The sequence below is a fragment of the Brassica napus genome, chromosome A1 (assembly GCF_020379485.1).
Source record: "Brassica napus cultivar Da-Ae chromosome A1, Da-Ae, whole genome shotgun sequence".
Lineage (NCBI taxonomy): Eukaryota > Viridiplantae > Streptophyta > Magnoliopsida > Brassicales > Brassicaceae > Brassica > Brassica napus.
In genome coordinates, this window is record NC_063434.1 from 5,838,598 (window position 1) to 5,858,989 (window position 20,392).

The 20,392-nt window shown below is 34.3% G+C and overlaps 4 protein-coding genes across 4 annotated transcripts; 2 read left to right on the forward strand and 2 right to left on the reverse strand.

The window, feature by feature from the left end:
* Positions 1–190: 190 nt before the first annotated feature.
* Positions 191–3,012, reverse strand: LOC106437564 (pentatricopeptide repeat-containing protein At4g19890-like). The gene has a single exon (XM_013878473.3). The coding sequence runs from the start codon at positions 2,668–2,670 to the stop codon at positions 568–570; it is 2,103 nt and encodes a 700-aa protein (XP_013733927.2). The 5' UTR covers positions 2,671–3,012; the 3' UTR covers positions 191–567.
* A 4,543-nt stretch (positions 3,013–7,555) lies between these two features.
* LOC106357938 (potassium transporter 9) lies at positions 7,556–11,410 on the forward strand. The gene is made up of 8 exons (XM_048777279.1): positions 7,556–8,248; positions 8,321–8,543; positions 8,622–8,867; positions 8,946–8,996; positions 9,180–9,608; positions 9,688–9,942; positions 10,183–10,705; positions 10,775–11,410. Exons 1-8 carry the CDS (start codon positions 8,102–8,104, stop codon positions 11,337–11,339), a joined length of 2,439 nt encoding a protein of 812 aa, XP_048633236.1. The 5' UTR covers positions 7,556–8,101; the 3' UTR covers positions 11,340–11,410.
* Positions 11,411–12,725: 1,315 nt separating this feature from the next.
* On the forward strand, positions 12,726–15,371 carry LOC106437545 (uncharacterized protein At4g15970). The gene is made up of 3 exons (XM_013878453.3): positions 12,726–13,041; positions 13,579–13,956; positions 14,785–15,371. Exons 1-3 carry the CDS (start codon positions 12,781–12,783, stop codon positions 15,262–15,264), a joined length of 1,119 nt encoding a protein of 372 aa, XP_013733907.2. The 5' UTR covers positions 12,726–12,780; the 3' UTR covers positions 15,265–15,371.
* Positions 15,372–19,187: 3,816 nt separating this feature from the next.
* On the reverse strand, positions 19,188–20,017 carry BNAA01G10330D. Its single transcript, XM_013813609.3, has one exon. It carries the CDS (start codon positions 19,807–19,809, stop codon positions 19,429–19,431), a length of 381 nt encoding a protein of 126 aa, XP_013669063.1. The 5' UTR covers positions 19,810–20,017; the 3' UTR covers positions 19,188–19,428.
* Positions 20,018–20,392: the final 375 nt, after the last annotated feature.

Below are 20,392 nucleotides of genomic sequence, written 5' to 3' on the forward strand. Positions count from 1 at the left end.
CTGAAGCACCTGTGATCCTCATCATTTTGGATGTTCCGAATTACAATTCTAAAACAGAAAAAAAAGTTCACATAATTTTTATTTAATTAGGCTCAGCCTGTCTCTCTGTACAAAGTTAATATCTTTGAGAAGACTGGTCATAACTATTCTACTTTTACATTAGCAAAATGGTACATTTGCTCGTTAAACAGAGAGCTCAAAGCAGCTGATGTGAGATTGATAAAGAATGTATATTCGTATTACTCACTCAATCTAACGTACAAAGTAACTCTTAACCCCTTTTTCAACGAGTTAAGCCCAATTCTCTAAGCAAAGCACTTAAGAGAACCCCAAGAATACAATTCCTCTAAAGCCAAACGTACAATATGACTTGAGACTCTTATTCCTGTGGACTCAGCTCGATCAACTCTAACTGCCATAACTACCTCTCCATAACGCCAAAACCAACTCTTCGTTCAAATCCAATTCTTAATAAGCAGATCACTTCTTCACTTCATTGTTCACTAAACTCTTCAACCTCTTGCGATGATACACTCTCCAACTCTTATCAGAGATATAAACCACTTTCTAGCCTACTCCTCTGGAGACTCTCTCAGTCAAATCAGTAACAAGGTTGTTTTTACCAGACTCAGAGCAAGCCGTAGTGAAAGCAGCTAAAGTAACACGATCAAGGCTACTACCATCTTTCTCCAACAGTTTCTGATAGAACAGAGCTGCCACTCCAACTTTCTTCTCGCTACACAACTTTCTCACTAGTGTCCTAACCGTTCTAATCCAAAGCCTCTTATCTAACGGTTCCAACAACATCATTGCATTGGCCGAATCATTCCTCTTACAGTACTCATACGCTAATGTGACTCGAGTCACCTCAGAAGGAGATAAACCTTTGTCAATCATTGCTTCGTAAAGCTTACAAGCTTGATCTACCATAGACTTCTTGCAGAGACCGCTTATTAATGAACCATAAGTGAAGCTATCAGGAACGCAACCATGTCTCTTCATGTTATTAAAATACTTCAAAGCTAGATCAATGTCACCTTCCTTACAATACCCGCTAATCATGGATGTATAAGTCTCCTTCGTTGGAACCAAGCCAAGACTCACCACATACCCAAAAAGCTTCTCACTTTCCTTCATCTTCTTTTGCCTACAAAATGCAGCTATCAATATGTTGTTCAGACGCATATCAGCTTCAAAACCAGTCTTATTCATCCGACAGAAGAACGCAAGAGCTTGCTTGATGTCACTCTGCTTACACTGTTCTTGAATAAGAATAGTGTAGGTAACTCCATCAGCCTCTAGTCCACAAGAAAACGCTTTATTCAGCAACTCATAAGCTTCAGACGCCCTTGATTTCTTACAGAGACTGTCTACAACAGCGTTGTACGTATAAATATTCGGCCTAAAACCTTCATCACCCATCAAATTCATCAACTCGTACGCTCTATCAAAGTTCCCAGCTTTACAATGACCATCAATGAGCGTTGTATACGTATTCACGTTAGGAAACAAACCTTGCTCTTTCATTCTGCTAAACAACATCTCAGCACGGTTCAACTTATCTTCTTTGCAATACCCACCAATCATCGAAGTATAAGTATGCACATTAGGCTTGTAACAATCACTACGAACGAGTTTCAAAAACAGCCTAAACGCTCTCTCGGTCCACCCTCTTTTACACAACCCATCAATCAAAGCCGTGTGTGTATACACATTCGGCTTCCAACCAACTCCAACCATCTCCTCCAACATCTCAAAACCTTGCTTGATACTACCCTTCTTGCATAACCCATCAATCAAAGCCGTGAAATTGATCAAGTTTGGCTTCAAACCCAAATCAACCATCTTACGAAAATACCATATCGCTCTGTTCACTAACCCATTCTCACACAAGGCACTGAGAATCAACGTACACGTGGCGTTATCAGGAACAAACCCTCTTTGTATCATTCCGTTAAGCCACCTATCAGCTTCCTGAATCTTACCGTCTCTAAAACAACCAATAACCATCAGCTTAAAAGAGTTAGAATCAGGACGAACTCCTCTCACTGACATTTCGTCGAACACGTTCTCCGCATACTCAATCAACCCCGACTCAATCGCGATCTCGAGAACGCAGTTCAGTGTTATAACGCTTGGAGACAGCCCTTGATTCTGCATATCCATAACCATACCAACGGCCTCGCTCAACCTCCCGATCTCCGAGAAATTCCTCAGCATACACCTCATCACCTCGTGAGCTTTCTCCAAGTTTCCGTTGGCGATCAACGAATCGGCGGTTACGAGGTACAGTCTCATGAAATGTCGGAACTTTTCGAAGCCCAGTGACCAGTGGAAGAAGCAGAGAGCCACCATCGAGCCGGCTTCGCTCGCGAGGGAGGCCACCACGGTGATTGCTTGCTCGTGGGTGAGAGAGTTGGCGTCGAGGTCGAGGTTGACGCGGTGAGGGGATAGTGTGACGTGGGTTTGACGGAGGTAGGTGTGACAGACCAGTGAGCAGATTGATTTGACGAGAGATTGAGAAGGTGGAGATGATGGGGAAGGAGGGGTGAAGTCGTCGAGTTCGTGGATGGAAGAGATCAGTCGGAAGAAGGAAAGGGAACAGAGAGAGTTGGGTATCTCAGAAGGTCTAAGGAGGAATCGATTCGACTTAGCGAGAAGTGACGCCATCGAAGCTCTTCTTCTTCAAACTGTTGCATAGAGTGTAGAGAGAGAGGGACATGCACTCGGCTCGGTTCTGGTCCGTCTTTTCAATCTAATTCGGTTATTTCAGTTTCTTTAAATTTGATGCTATTTTTTTTTGGAACACTTTTGCCCCGCAAGCGCAAAGTTATCGACAGAGTTCTTGTTTCATCTCAATATTTATTAGAGTTATTGTAGTTGTAAATTTTGTGTTTTGAGTTGTTTTTCAAGTTTTTTTAATTGTTATAGAGTTAGAGTTGTGATGATGAATTGTGTATGCATTGTTCTCCACTTATAAAGTACTAAACTGTGTTAATAATGTGATTGATATAGTTCGTGTTGTTGTTTGTTGTGTCACTGAAACTTATTGTTTGTTTGTCTTTTTAATTTGTTTCTTGTACTGTTGAGAGTACATAAATTATATTAAAGTTATTTTGTTTCTGGATATTTTTTCCAGTTTAGTTGTGTAAGTTGTGTGTATTAAGTAATAATTTTTATTATCCTTATTATGTTTGTTATATGTTTTTATTTTATTTTTTACACTTGTTGCTCTTACCGGACCTTTAAAACAAATACATGAAGACTTGTAGAAATAACTATAAAATGATTGATAGTTCTGAGTATTTGGGCTTTAATGAGTTTTAAACGAATTTATGTATTTCTCTTAAGAAGACAATAGCATTGACATGTTGACATTGGGCATGTAAGCCATTTTTATAAGACAAGAGGAGTGAGCAGGTGGAGATGTTATTGCCGTCTTTGTGTCTGTCGGGATTGTCTCTTGTATCTCATGTTGTGGTTGTGTTTGTTTATCTTTTATTTGATGGGTAATATGTAAACAAAAATCATTGTATCTTCGTTACGAAAGTACGTTTGTAAATTGTTAAATAGCTGGCCGTGTAGTTTGTATTTGTTTATCTGACTCGATGTATGTGTCGTTGTGAAAGTAAGTTTGTAAATTGTTAAATAGCTGGCTGTGTAGTTTGTATTTGTTTAGCTGACTCGATTTATGTGTCGTTGAGTATTAGTTGAGGTGATTGGTTTGGTATATTTGTTTTGAAGTTTATTTCTAAGATTAGACAAAAAAAAAAGAGAGGTGATCATTAATGATTCGTCTTTTTTTTGGAATTCTAGTTTTTGGTGTTTTGATTGTTTGGGTTGTTGTGGTTTTTTTTTAAGTTGTAAAATAAAGGTTTGTGTAAAATTAGTTTGATAAGTAAGGGGGATAAGTAGACGACCACAAAATTTGGGTAGAAAATATTTTGATTATTGATGTTAGCACAATATAAATAATAATATAAATAGAATTGTGTGTTGATTGTTTCTTACGGATCAATGAGGAGACGGATAACGACTAGAGTTGTTTCTTTGCTAAGGTCAGAGCCTTGGACAGAACGGATTTTCCCAACCACATCTGCGAGTTTAAATATCAGTTATGATAACGAAACATATTATAAACTCAGATGCAATATGATAATATACATGAGAGTTCTAGGTTTGTGTTCGCAATCACTTGGAAATTGTCAAACAGTCTAATAATGAATGGAGATTAATCTCAGGAGCACCAATGATGACTTCATCAATAATAGTTGGTGAGATGAAACAAATGAGGAATGGATGATAAATTATCTTGTACATGCTTGAGCACCTAGCAACCTCAAAACAATCGACTTTCACAATGCAACCGGCTTTCAAAGATGGCATGTAATGATTAGCACGTCAGGCGGGAATAAACCCATAAATCACGGAATCGGCAAATAATATTATTTAACAAAGAATCATGAAATCAATTAAAAACAATTATACTAAATAAATGTGATAAATAGAAGATTAACGTGATGAACCTCATTTTAAAATAAAACTCATAATACACTTGTAGGTCTGGCCCACAGAGAAAACCGAAGAAGCAAAGGTTTCCAACCTTCATAAATATATATTAGTTTCGGCCATCAATGTACAAAGTATCCTTTAGTAGGAGTAGAGACACCGCTTTGCAGATGGAGTTAAGGACTATGAGAAAGACGACAAATCAATTAGCTGAAACGTTTCCAATGGTTAAGAGAGAAGACAAAGAGTCAAAATTGAAGATTCACATAGCCACACGTAAATTCAACATCTCGAAACTCCATAGCTGGTATCAGAGAACATGAAGAAAAACACTTTTGACTTCGGAGGTGGAAGAAGAACAAGAACCCTAGAATGGGTGATGTCGGTCTTGTTATCTATCGGGCTGAATCGTGATTCAACAGGAAGTCCACAAAATCATAAGCTAAACCACAAACAAAACGCAGCGTATAAATAAAAAGGACAGGTGTTGCACCTAGGGTGATCGAATTAGTGACGTGGCGCTCTCACAGGAGAGAACCTTACTTTATATATATATAGATATAACCATATATTGTGGTTTCAAAGTGTGCCTTCTTTATAAGTGGATGTAATAGGGAGCAGTAAAGGAGTGACCAATTGGTTTTGGTTAGGTACTTAGCATAACCAAAACGGTTTAAGTTTGGTTTTGTTGGTTTTCGATTTTGTTTGGTAAGCGAACAAATGAATGAAGTCTTTTTTTTTTCCACACCGAAGTAACAATGGAAAGAAAAAAGTTTCGGTTTACTAGTACAATCATTTTAAAATAGTAAAAAGACCCTTTACTTCCATAATCTAAATTGAAGCCTGCAAATTATTGGGATCCCATTCTCTTGATTGAATCTATTTGCATAGTTGATTGTACTACTTACTATTTGGTCAACATACATATGGATGGTATCAGGTATGGTATGTATTGTCTATAGACTTTTGTCCCAATCATATAATCTGGTAGCCATTTATTTAAAGCAAATGGATCTTAAGTAGAGTATGCGTCACCAGTCATAACTCATACTATGGGCTGATTGACAGTTTTTAGTTTTTCCTTTTGTCGATTATAAGTAGGATAAACGACGTCAAAAAAAAAAAAGATTATAAGTAGGATAACGTTGTTATATTTCTTTTCCAGTACGATCAAAATATACCAACGTAATACAAAAATGAAAATTGACGTGATAGAATAATATTTTTTTGTTAATAACCTGTGATGCATCATTGGTTGTTGTTTTCGGTCAGATAATGAAATTGAAAGTACAAAAAATACTCAATTTTTTTTTTGATTTTTTATAAATTTTCTTTTCGCTTTTGGAGTCAAATTATTCACAGTATTTCCAAATTCAGTTAAGACTATTTTCCCATTAATAATACCAATGTTGAATCTGGAGATAAAGTGAAGACATTGACCACAGAAAAAAAAAACTCTATCGGAGGAAATTATTTACCTTTCTTTCCATCTATCGTGTATAACGTTTCAATGCTAACATACAAAATTTGAGGCTCACATATTTAGTCATACGTACGTGCGTGCACCCAAGCTATATGTTTTGAAAATACATAGATATGTGTTCTTTTCAGAATTTATGCTTATATGATGCGCCATACATGAAATGGTATACGTAAGCTTCACGATTGTTATACCAAATCAGTAAATAGAATGATTTGATTTCATATTTTATCATACCACTTAGTACCCTAACATCTTTACATATTACTATTGATCTATGAAAACTGAAAAGCTATGCATTTCCATATCAAAACCTTAAAATAAACTTACAATAATTGAGATGCTTCATACTTATTATATACTAATTTAATTATATTTTATTATAGATTTTTTTTTTGAAAACGAATATGTAGATTCGCTTTAACATATTTTTTTTTATGAAATTCATAACATCACGGCACCAATAACTAACCTTTGGCCATCCACTAAGTACGTCACAATCCATGAAACACTTGCTCAATCAATAGAAATAACTATTTTTTTTATAAACAATAGAAATATATACTTGGTCTCTTCTCGATTATAATTGTGTCATGTGAAGAACAAGGAGATATTGTACTACTGTTATTTTTTATCAGTTTTTATAAAAGGAAGAGAAATTATTAGCAGATCCGATCAAGGTGACAGTTTCTTTAACGTGGGTCTTCGACAGACGGTTGCTAAATTAATACTAATACATACTACATATAAAATACAAACTGATAAAAATAATCTTATTATATCTGCGAGTTTCACATAAAATATGATATATGTGCGTAATCTCATGCACGTTCTCTCTTTGTGGAGAAATGCATATAGATCTAGATATAATTTAACATATATTCACGTCTTCCATGATAAATATATAGGAAACCAAGTATATAATCAATATAGGCTACATAACTATTAAGAGTGTTTAGCCTTACTCTTTTTTAAAACTTATGGTTAAACAAGTAACTAATTAAAACAAAAATCTACCATGGTCATACAATATAATATATATACATACTGAATTAGGTAGGACGGAAAGTCAACTTTCAATAAACTAGTTTACTTGGTATTAATCAAAACACCTTACAACATTATTGAATAATTGTAGGTAGAGTGTGAAATGATTTTTTTTAAACAAAATTATTGAATAGTCAGGTAACATGATATTCAGAATAGATATATTTTACATCATTACATGGCATAATAAAGTAGAAAATATTTGTATTCCAAACAATTGTGAATCTGATCATGTATTTTTTGGCATATATATTCTCACCAAAAGGGTTTCCTGGTATATGATTCAAAAAGTTGTGCGGGCCTGCCTTGAGAAAATGAAAGCAAGACAAAATTAAATAAAAACATATCCATCCAGTGTCAAATAAAATTATGATTGTTTGACAATAAACATGAAAATAAAATTTTAATTTAATTTGTAGTCTCCTCTATATTTTCTTCCTTGTTTGTGTTTTATCAAAGTTGGATATATCACAATCAAAATCTGAAACTGAAGTATAGGCCAACAATTGAAAAGAAAAGAAAAAGTATATACCAGAACAGAAAATAAAACAAAAAGAGAGAGAGAGAGAAAGAAAGAGAGTTTAACTGCCCGTGTCTCTCTCTGCCACAAGACTTGAGTTTTGTCAGCGTTTTCATAAACTTATAAAGTTTCATCGTTCAATCTTTGTCTTCATCTCTCTCTTCTCCTCTTCTTTCTCTCTTTGGTCACTCTCTGTTAATATCCGAAACAAAGAAGAAGAAAAAAACATCGTTATTTCAAACCGTGTTCTGTTCGCGTAATCATCATAGTTGTTAAAAAGATTCCTCTTTGGTATATATATTTTTTTCGTATTATCATATGATTGACTGATTCTGTTTTCTTATTTAATTAACTCTGTAATAAACTCAAAGTCGCTTCTTATACTCAGAAGAAAAAAAACAGAACAAGAGGTTTCAACTTTGGTCTCATCTCAATTCCTCCGCATGATTATCGATTCATAGTGCTCCGACCGGTTTGATCTGAAAAATCAGGGCTTGAATCAATTTAGGACAAGCTCTGTTGTTGTTTTCCATATCACAAAAAAAATGGCGGAAAGGGTAGAAACATCTGTTCCAGAAGGTGAAAACACGATAGAAGAAAGACATGTAGGAGCTATGTGGGAGCTAGAGCAGAAGCTTGATCAACCCATGGATGAAGAAGCTACTAAGCTCAACACCACGCCCAGAGATAAGGTCAATACTTTCACATATATAGACTTTGAGAAATGAAGAAAGTTTAATCAATTTTGCGTTTTCTTTAACCAGTTGTCGATGTTGATGCTACTGAGACTATCATTCCAAAGTCTAGGCATAGTTTACGGAGATTTAGGGACTTCTCCACTGTATGTGTTCTACAATACATTCCCTGATGGGATTGAAGATAGTGAAGATGTAATCGGAGCTCTTTCTTTGATCATTTACTCTCTTTTGCTTGTTCCTCTCATCAAGTATGTCTTCATTGTCTGCAAAGCTAATGACAATGGTCAAGGTAAAAGCATAAACTAATAAACTTGATCAATGTTTTTAACCAAAACCGGTTTAGTTTATAGTTAATGTTTGTGTGCAGGTGGGACTTTAGCTATATACTCGTTGCTTTGTAGACATGCTAAAGTGAGTCTAATCCCGAATCATCAACGCAGCGATGAGAATCTCACTACTTATAGTCGAACTCTATCCACTGAAGGGTCTTTCTCTGCTAAAACAAAGAAGTGGTTAGAGGGTAAACATTGGAGGAAGAGAGCTCTTCTTGTCATTGTTCTTTTAGGGACTTGTATGACCATTGGTGATGGTATCTTAACCCCAGCCATCTCCGGTAAAACCACCTTCTTCCTCTTTCTTTCTTCAGCTTAACCGAAACTTTTTAACTTGCAAAACCTTTTTTTCATTACAGTTCTTTCAGCTACCGGTGGGATCAAAGTCAACAATCCAAAGATGAGCAGCGGTAAAATATTATAAATGTAAAATATATAAAATAAATCAATAATTCGTTTAAATCTTAACGAATAATCCACCTAGTCGATAATCCTCTGCAAGTTATCGATTTTTTGCGCATTGCTTATGTCAACTCAAGTTTCAGACCGGTTTAGTCTTAACTCACTTGCTATGTTCCTTTTTTTTCTTGCAGACATCGTTGTCGTTGTGGCTATCGTCATCTTAATAGGACTATTCAGTATGCAACACTACGGTACAGACAAAGTAGGCTGGCTCTTTGCACCTATCGTCTTCATTTGGTTCCTCTTCATCGGAGCCACTGGTATATACAACATATGCAAACACGACACAAGCGTTTTAAAAGCGTTCTCACCAACATACATCTACTTGTACTTCAAAAGACGAGGACGTGATGGTTGGATCTCTCTCGGTGGCATTCTTCTCAGCATTACAGGCACAGAGGCACTATACGCAGACATTGCTTACTTCCCGTTACTAGCTATACAGCTGGCCTTTACATTTTTCGTCTTCCCTTGTCTTCTTCTAGCATACTGTGGACAAGCTGCGTATCTTGTGAACAACAAAGATCATTACCAAGATGCTTTCTATGCATCTATCCCTGGTCTGTCCCTTGTGCATGATCTTTTTAGATTTTTTACAGAACACTCAAAAACTCTCTTTTGGTTCTGAAATGTCTACAGATAGTGTGTATTGGCCTATGTTTATAGCGGCGACAGGAGCTGCAATCGTTGGGAGCCAAGCTACAATCTCAGGGACTTATTCTATAGTCAAGCAGGCTGTGTCTCATGGTTGTTTTCCTCGTGTTCAGATTGTTCACACTTCTAAAAAGTTCCTTGGTCAGATCTATTGCCCCGATATTAACTGGATACTGATGATTGGCTGCATCGCCGTCACCGCTAGTTTCAAGAATCAGAGCCAAATCGGAAATGCATACGGTAAGGTTGTAGTGGTTAACATTTTACCAGAGATCATTAACTCAACTGGAAAGGACTCTGATCATTGTGTCTGAGGTCTTCAGTTCGAGTGACTGCTGAAACGAAACTAATATTACATTGGTTTCGGGCCTGGGGGTACCCCCGAACTTCCTTGTATTAAAAAAAGAAAAAAGATGTTAACATTTTAGTAGCATTCCTAACAAAACTGAAACTGTATGTTCATCTGTTTGGTCTTAATAGGGACTGCTGTTGTGCTGGTGATGCTTATGACCACGTTGCTGATGGTGCTGATCATGCTGCTTGTGTGGAGGTGCCACTGGAGCCTTGTCCTTATATTCGCCGTCCTCTCACTGGTAGTGGAGCTTTCTTACTTCTCAGCAGTGATCTTTAAGTTTATTGAAGGAGGATGGGTTCCACTCATCATAGCAGCCATCTCTCTTCTTGTAATGTCGGTTTGGCATTACGCAACGGTCAAGAAGTATGAGTTTGAAGTGCACAGTAAAGTTTCAATGAGTTGGATACTTGGTCTTGGTCCTAGCCTCGGTCTTGTCCGTGTCCCAGGGATAGGGTTGGTCTACACGGAGTTAGCTAGAGGTGTCCCTCATATCTTCTCTCATTTCATCACTAACTTGCCAGCGATTCACTCGGTTGTTGTCTTTGTCTGCGTCAAGTACCTTCCTGTTTACACCGTCCCTGAAGAAGAGAGGTTTCTTGTCAAGAGAATCGGACCAAAGACATTCAGAATGTTCCGTTGCGTAGCTAGGTACTATCCTAGTAGTCCTTAAATCTTCTCTGTTCTTTAGACAAGAGTTTTAATAAACTGTTTTAATAGGTATGGTTACAAAGATCTGCATAGGAAAGACGATGATTTTGAAACCAAACTATTTAATAAACTCTTATCATTCGTCCATATCGAAACAATGATGGAGCCAGGTGCAAACTCAAGCACGTACAGCAGCGCATACTCAGTCAACCAAACACCAGATGCATTAGTCCATAACAACAACAACAACAACCACAACAGCAACAACAACAATGAGAACAATGAAAACAACAACATGGATATGTTCTCATCGATGGTGGACTACACGGTATCGACTTTAGACACCATAGTTCCCGTTGATTCTCCGCATAGCAGGATGAGTTTCAGGCATAGCAACACTATAGAAGAAGAAGAGGAGGATGAGTTGGAGTTTTTGAAGACATGTAAAGAGTCAGGGGTTGTTCATATAATGGGAAACACTGTGGTGAAAGCAAGAAGCGGAGCAGGGCTTCCCAAAAAGATTGCGATTGATTATGTTTATGCTTTTCTTGCTAAGGTTTGTAGAGAGAATAGTGTTATCTTACATGTTCCTCATGAAACCCTTTTGAACGTTGGACAAGTCTTTTATGTTTAGTTTTGTTCTCTTATTTTTTTGTAAGACAGTTACAGATAAAATGGAATCAAAGGATACCAATTTCAAGGTTATAGTTATACAACAGAATCTGTTATTACTGGCCTTGATCACATAAACTTTCTCTATCAATTTGACTCTATTACATGTATTAAAAGTCTTGACGCAATGCCAAGAAACAACCATTATAAAGATCTGGTCATACTTGGTGCGAAATTCTATAAATGAGGCCATACTGATGTTGATGCAGCCTTTATATTCAATGAGAAAGAGTAACTTTCTTGATACAAACTCTATGGAATATAAATTAATATTTGATAAATTATAAATTAAAAAAACAGTTATTTAGAGAGCCGTCAACATTAAATATCAACTTCATTTTTTCGTACGGAGATTCAATTTAGTAGTAGAGATTGATTTTAACACTACATCTGACCAGAGGTCGACCAATAGAAAACGAGTCTTTATATCCCAAATGCCATTTTATTCAAGGATTTTTTTTCTTAAACTAGACGTCGTAGCAACTTATTGACCTATTCAACGGTAAACATGTAATTACTACTTACATCCTTAAGTACTTAAACCGGATGGTTCAAGCTGGTAATGATTGACCGATTTGATGCTAAACCGGTGTAACACAATATGTCATGGAACGGAACCAACCCATAACACAAAGCATAAATTTGATGGCACGTTATCATTTCTGATTTTGTTTTGGTATGATTTCTAACTCTAATGCTTGTAAGAAACTTCTCAGTTAAAAAAAAGAAAGAATACTATACCAAGACTGACACTATATGGGTGAACTAAAGTCTAGGAGTAATTTGAATAATACTTCAACTTTTAGATTTATGTTTATATTAGGCGAATATGGGTTAATGGTGACATGATAATATGGTTTATAGTTAAGTCACTAATCACCACTTTTCTTCCTCTTTAATTCATCAATAAATATGACAGTTGTATTTTCCTATCGTTTATTATTATGTGATTGTCAGAAATCAAAATCATTTGTTTTTTTCTCGCCAGTGTCACTTATGTCTACGATAGTTTATATTCGACAAAAACAAATTGGTTCGAGTATTATCTAGTTATAGTAATAGTTTTCTTAGTAACCTTGACGTGCTTATACTCTCATTTGGAGACACAATTGAATCGAACCGATAAAAAGTTATGACCCGGTTTGGTCATGGTTAACCATATGATTCAAAGGAAGTATCCCGTTTGAGAAAGTAAAATATCTTCATAAGTTACTTAACATAATGAATCGTTATAAAAGTCTTCACGAGTAACTTATATTCTTAAATTTAAAAGACTATTCAAAGAAAAGTCAAGACTACTAAATGGAGATATATGGTAAGGCAATATAAAGGAAACATTATAGCAACAAAATATACATATAAAGGAAACGAACGAAGACAAGAAACGATTCATAGTCAAAACAATGGAGAGCACGAAAGGTGAATCTTCTACCTTGGGATACAAGTTCGGCGGAGTTAGCATTGACGACGGAAAATCTAAGCCGGTGATATCTACCGATGGTTTGTTCGGAAGAAGAGACATGATTAAAGTCGTGTTGTTGGTCACGACCGTGACACTTTCTTGCCTTTTGTTCTATAAATCTGCAAATAATCCCCTCAACGTGGTGTCTCTATGGAAGACCGATTGTTATTCTTCAAAAACCATTAACGAGACTTCCTTAACGGTGAGTATATTACATATGTTCATTGATAATTTAAATACTTCAATATAGTTTGAAGATTGATATGAGTTACGAATCCAATGAATTGTTGCTATTTTATTGTTAGAAGAACTTTACGGAGATATACTTGCACATATTTTGTTTACTGTCATCAGGAAAGTTAATATTTACGTAGATTTCTTATTGATAAATGAGTAAATGCTCTATTTTCATGTTTGTAGCGAACTTGTTAATGATGATTTTCCAAACCGATTTTTAGTATTGAACCATAAACATTTAATGAGAATTACACTACCAGACATTTTTTTGTTGTTGATATGTTAATCTTAACCAGTATTTTGAAAAACTGTACAGGCTGCGCCTAGACACTCATCTATGTGACAAATTGATCATAAGCAAACTAATTTTTCTATAACGATTTTTAAAAAAAAATCAATCTAGACAGAGACTTTTATGTACACCTAATGATTTTTTTTTCACCTAATGATTTTTTTTTTCACCTAATGATTCTTGAAACATTGATCTCAACTATATTCGTAGGTGCAAAAGAGGGAACCGGTTTCAGAACTAGAGAGAGTACTGATGAATGCGGCTATGGAGGATAACACGGTGATCATCACGGCGTTAAACGAAGCATGGGTCAAACCAAACTCAACTTTCGACGTGTTTCGAGAGAGTTTCAAAGCCGGTATAGGAACAGAGATACTATTGAAACACGTGATCGCGGTTTGCTTGGATAAGCATGCATACGATCGGTGCATAGAGGTTCATCCTCATTGCTACTTGATTAACGCCACAGATTCAGACCAACTCTCGGGTCCAAACCGGTTTATGACGCCTGGTTACTTGAAACTCATTTGGCGGCGAATGGATCTTCTTAAGGAAGTTCTTGGATTAGGATACAACTTCATCTTCACGGTACGTGTAACACTAATTTTTTCCCCTTATTTCATATATAATTAGTTTATATATATATATATATATATATATATATATATATATTGATCCTTTAAAATATGAAATTTCCTCTATACCAATTAGATATGTTTTCCCACCATCAGCGTATTTTCCAAACAATTTTTCATGATACGATTTATATACAAATAAAAGTATTAATAATATAATAAGAAAAATGATCTACTTTATGTAAGATATTAGTATTTGGTCGAAGTACGCTGAAGAGAAATGACTTCAAGAAGAATATAAATAGTTATGATTATAAGAAACATGAATTGTTGATTTATCGGACATTTATGTACCTATGGATATGAATAGGAATATTTTCCCCCCTATATTTTCCCTTTTGCTAGATTTTATTTATTTTTTTTTTGGTGAAGGTTTTAGACTTGACTATCGATATTCTTTGTTTTATTTTGAGCCTAACTCTGACTTCCATTTATTCCGTTTTTCTTGATATATACTGTTGAACCATTGATTTGTTCATAATAGGAGGCGGGTTAGGACTCTAAGATAGAGATTAACTTCAGCATAACATGTATGTTTACGTGTGTACATAACTACATATAGAGAGTGGTTTTATTGTCAACGATATATAATTCTAGATATAAAGTAAGTATACTGAAATTATCTTAAGATAGTAGTACGTTATTTTACATTATTGTAATTGTCATCATATCATAATAAAGGTACCAATAACTAAGTTGTACATATCTTGTTTGATTGCTGGACACTGTATATGATGATTGTGAAGTGTGTAAATGATAAGTTTGTTGTATTTGCATGCAGGATGCAGATATCTTGTGGCTTAGAGACCCATTTCCCCGGTTCTTCCGAGACGCCGACTTTCAGATAACATGCGATGATTACAATGGAAAGCCATCAGACAAGAATAACCACGTGAACTCCGGATTCACATACGTCAAAGCAAACAGCAGAACGTTGAACTTTTACAAGTTCTGGATCAGATCGAGTCGAAAGTTCCCTGGAAAACACGATCAAGATGTGTTCAACCTCATAAAAAACAAACAGTTTGTCTTGAAACTTGGAATCAACATTAGGTTTCTTGACACGGTTTACTTTGGAGGGTTTTGCCAGCCGAGCAGGGACATCAACGTGGTTAACACAATGCATGCTAATTGTTGTATTGGTTTGGACAACAAAGTGAATAATCTAAAGGCTGCTCTTGAAGACTGGAAACGATATGTATCGTTGAATACGACCGTGTCTGAGACTAAATGGAATATTCCACCGAAGTGTGGTTATTAATGGGTGTGAGTGATGGTAGTCGTAGATTACTGTTATTAATCTAGTTTCGTTAAGGACATTTCAATGGTCATAACCGGAGTTTATTGCTGTTCTTGATTTTATATGGAGATTTATGTAATCAAATTAACAAAGAATTTTCCCGCAGGTTTTAGTACAAAAAGCCCTTGCTTTCATTTTTATTAAAAAATTATTGCTACTCTTAACTCTTTCTTTTTTTTTGAGCAACTTGCTACTTTTAACTCAGATCGTTGATTTTCAGTGAAAGTAAAATGTGTGAAAAAGAAGTCTGAGGCTCTGAGCAATCACTTTCACATAAAGCCACTCAAAGGCCTAAAATGGCATCGACACATGAATGTTCGGCCCAAAAATAATTCATTCATTTTGTATTTTCGTAACTTTTAACTAAATACAACTCAGAAATCATAATAACAATTTTGATTAATACTTTAAAATAAACATTTCCCTAATATGCAAATGGTCAATTGGATATTGAAGGCATCAATCAAATACATTTAGATATTCAACTAAAAACTAGATGAAACGGGTTTGCTTGAAGCTTTTTTGTAGGTGTAACAACTGAAATTGGTGATATAGAATTTCAGTATTTTTTTTTTGGTGTGGTGTAGAGTTTGTAGTTAGAAAGAGTGAAGAAACTGTTTAGTGTTCAACCAAGAAAAAGGAAGCCATTCAGTTACCAAACCAGTACTCAGTTTCTATGGTTTGTACCGGTTTATAAATTAAACTGACCACACATGATCGTTCTGCGAGGCCCGCTATTAAATGGCTCGTAAATATAGGCTGGCTCCGCGGCACAAGAATCAAAATAAATTCAAAGTTTTTTGTTCTATAAAAATGAACTTTAAAACATTAAATTTAAAATTTGATGAGTGAAATTCTATATTTGAAGTTTCACTACTCAAAACTTCAAATCTGAAGTTTCATATTTTTTTTGTATTTTGGTTCTTACAATTATACATCACATTTATAATTTAAATATTTATTCGTTTATTGTTTTAATCCATATCTCATAAATATTTTGAATTTTTTTATATAAATTTAAGTCTTACACATATAATTAAATAAAACTTGAAAATAATATGTAAAATATTTTAAAACTTGATTTAGACAACAACAGTATACAAAACAAAAAGCTTTAAAAATTTCATGAAGACATAACTATTCCAAAAATTTAAATATTACAACCCTAATGATCAGGTAAATTTGATATGGAACCTCCAAAATCTTTAAAATATTCAAAATATTGTCTACACAAATTTTGTGTAACCAAATATGATTGTTGTTGTTATTTTTGATGTTTTCGTATAATTCTTTATTGTTCAGATCAAAGTTAAGTTTTTTAGCAATATTTTATTTTTTTATTTTCTTGTTCGAATCTAATATATTTACAAATATTAATATTATCCGATTTTAATAATTTTTAGTTCGTAATCTACAAATTAAAAATAAAGAGGCATTTTTATCAGCTTTTGCATACAGGAAAGACACCAATTCAGGGCCTGACTGGTTCAAACGCAGCGGTTGCGGTTGCGGTTGCGGGCGTTTGCGGATGCGGGTGGTTGCGGTTTCTAGCGGTTTTAAGAGATTTGTACGACTGGTTCTGCGGTTAAAAATTGGTGCGTTTGCGGGATACTTATGACTGGTTAACTACTAGATACAGCAGCGGTTAAATAATAAATTAACAATATTTACATTTTATATAATTATAAAAATATCAAAAATCATAATATTATAATAAATATATAAATTATATTTTCAAAGTTATAGATTTAAATTTTTAAAATTATAGAAAATATTTTTATTTTAAAATTTTATAATATTAATTAAAATATCATAGATATATTTTAGTATTTTTATAATTTCATTTTTAAAAATTTATTGAATATTTTTATTTTTGTATTTATATGGTTTTTAAAAAAAAAAAAAAAATTATCCTCCCGCAACCGCCCGCAACCGCAAACGCTAGCTGGAACCAGCTTTTGAATTTAAGAGGTTCGGAGCGGTTTGAAGCAATTTATAGCGGTTTGTATGATTGTTTCGAAACGCTGTCAACCGCTACCAACCGCTAAAGCTGCGTTTGCGGGTGGTAGCGGGGAAACCAATCAAGCTCTCAGTCTTGAGTGTTTTCGTACAAACAATTTCATATGATTGTAACCACTAATTTTCCGCAGGAAAATCAATAGAAAAGATTCTTGACCTCTGCAAATAAAAGACCCTTACTTTGATTTTTACTAAAAAGCCGAAGTTGAGAGTCAGATCAATTACTTTCAGATAGAGCCAGACAAAGGCCTAAAATGGCATCCACAGATGTATTCTCGGCCCAAAAAGATTTCACCCATTAGGTTATTCCTTTTAACTTTCAATATTTTGATTATTAATTTTTAAACAAACTTTTCCCTGATATGCTTTAATTGGATACTGAAGACATCAATCAAATACGTTTAGATAACCAACCAAAAGCTAGATCAGTGATATCTTAATTCTAAGCATTGTACATTTGTATGTATTTAATATTGTCAGTAATTTTTTGATGTGGTGTGGAGCTTGTAGTAAGAGAATGAAGAAACTTCAGCTCCGTATGTATGGTTTGTAATCAGTCACTCCGTATGTATGGTTTGTAACAGTGTAATTTAAACGGAGTATGCTTGAGTTTATCAAAAGTTAGGCTTTGTGGCTAATGAATAGAAAACATGATTTTCAAATAGTAAGATTGTTTTTTATTTATTTTTATTTATTTAAGTTTCTCATTTGTCTAGAATGGCTCGCAATTTCATGCAATGTAACATGCGAATATCGTTACCGTCTATTTAAAACTCTTGTGTCAAGTAGTCAAAAAAGGAAACCCTAGAAGACTACTAAGATAGTGTTCGGCGAACTTGTCTCGAGTCACTAACATCGCCTTCCAGTATGGCTTACACGGATTCCCATTTTTATGTATTTTTCTAACAATTTTTTTTATTTTTGATAAATTCTATCGGCTGATCCGGTTGACCTCGAGAAGAACATACTTAGTACTACAGTGGACTGACTACCATACTAATACTAAAGGATGAACCGATCATCTGTTACGATCCCCCATGTAAACCACTTGGACCGAAACCCAAGTCCAAACTGGCTAATGGATGATAATTTAGTTCTAACAAATTTTATATTTCGGTTTTATATTTTTAATTCTAATGACGTACAGTTATATTTAGTATTTAATCTACAACGGTCGTGTTTATCATCTGTATTAATTATTAAGGGTGATGAATATATGTAAATACTTATAAAAAATATATATGCAAATAAGAACGTAAGTATATGTTTTGAGTAATGCGATCATAAAACACTAAAGCTAATTGATTTGCGGAAATCATTTTGATCTAGCGATTTATCAGTGGTTAATTAATTTCTACATTATGTATAGATTTCAAATTCCAGTGCAGATCAGTGGGAACTGGGAACATATCAGAAAGTTCGTTTGTCATGGTTTAACATGGTACAAAATTTTTTTTATTGAATTATATGTTGAACCGTTTAATATATCTATAAGTGCTGCAAAAAAGTTACATTCATTTTTTTTTAAAAGTTACATTCATTCGTCACAAGATCATCATATGTAATAAGTAATAAATAATAAGTAAGAAATATATATCTTAAATGATGTTAAAAACAAAAACAGTGATTTCAGTTTATGTAAATCAGATCTCTACCATTTTCAGACTTATTTGTGCGTTAAAATATTATATGTGTATATATTTTTTTGATCAAATTATATGTGTATAATTTATTGGACGGAATTACAATGAAGTGAGTGGCGCTAACGTGCGACATCTGAATGTGGTATAAGATTGGATCTTTTGAGATTGTTGTGTGTTTTAAGAAAAAATAAGTTCCTCAAGTTGTTTTTGTGAAGGGATTAATAAACACCAACCAGAAAATGTGATATGTATATAAACTTAATCGACAAAAAAATAAACTGATTTAAATCTACGAACTAATTAAAATACCAAATACAATGAGCTCTATTTGGCAATCTAAAAATAAAACTATTATAGCGCACTACGGACTCCAATAGTTCAATGTAGAGAATAGTAACAAAGAATAATGAGCTCTAACCGCTTTTTTGTTGAAAAAGGTCAAACGAGTGAACGACAAATAAATTTACGCGAATTCATGTGTACTGGTAGAGAGAGTTTCACGAGTAAATGGTGGTCTCGTCTTGGTAATGTTAGTAGTAACGTATCTTGAAGAAAACGCATAGAACCGGAAATAATAATCCTCATCATCGGGAAGTCTACCACACGCGCCACCGTCAAAGTTCAGTGAATAGCTCATTGGATCGTACCGACATTGCAGCGAACTCCCCTGTCTCCGAGCAGCCGTCGCCGTCACCAGTAACCTCCCCTTTCTCTTTAATTTTCTGATGAGCCTCGTAAGGCACGTGACACAGCAGTTTGGCCGCGGAGTAGGAACATCGGACTTCTTAGTCACGGTGGTGGAGGCAGCGATCTTGCCGTCGGTTATTTGCCGGGAAAAAGCCATTTATGTGACTTGTCGGAAAGTGGAGAGGGAGTGAGAGTATTATGATGAAGAGAATCTAAGTGATAATCTGACAAGCGTATGTGTGTATGTATGTCTATATATAATTGTATGTAAAATATATACAACCTGCTTGATGTATATATAACACTATGTGATATCTTCTCTATTAAAAGAGAAGTACCATTTTTATCTACTATTTAGAAGTCTATTAGGACCATTTCATTAATCACATAATATGACATAATAATTACTAGAAATATTAATAATAAATTAATTTTAACTATAGATTTGAATTTTATTTTCAGTTATAACCAAATCTGTTGAGAAAAATCTAACAAAATCCGACTAAATTTTTTAAATATTTTTTATTAAATATTGTATTAATTAATTTTGTAATTACGTAATATAATGCTTTCATTTAAATAAATTATCATCTACCACTAAAACGGGATCAAGTTTATTAATCATGTCAGATTTTTTTTATACAAATGAAGTTATTAACATATGTTAAAAATTTATTACTACAGATATATATTTTCAAAAATCATATGTTGAAGAATATTTTTTATTTGATTATTTCAAA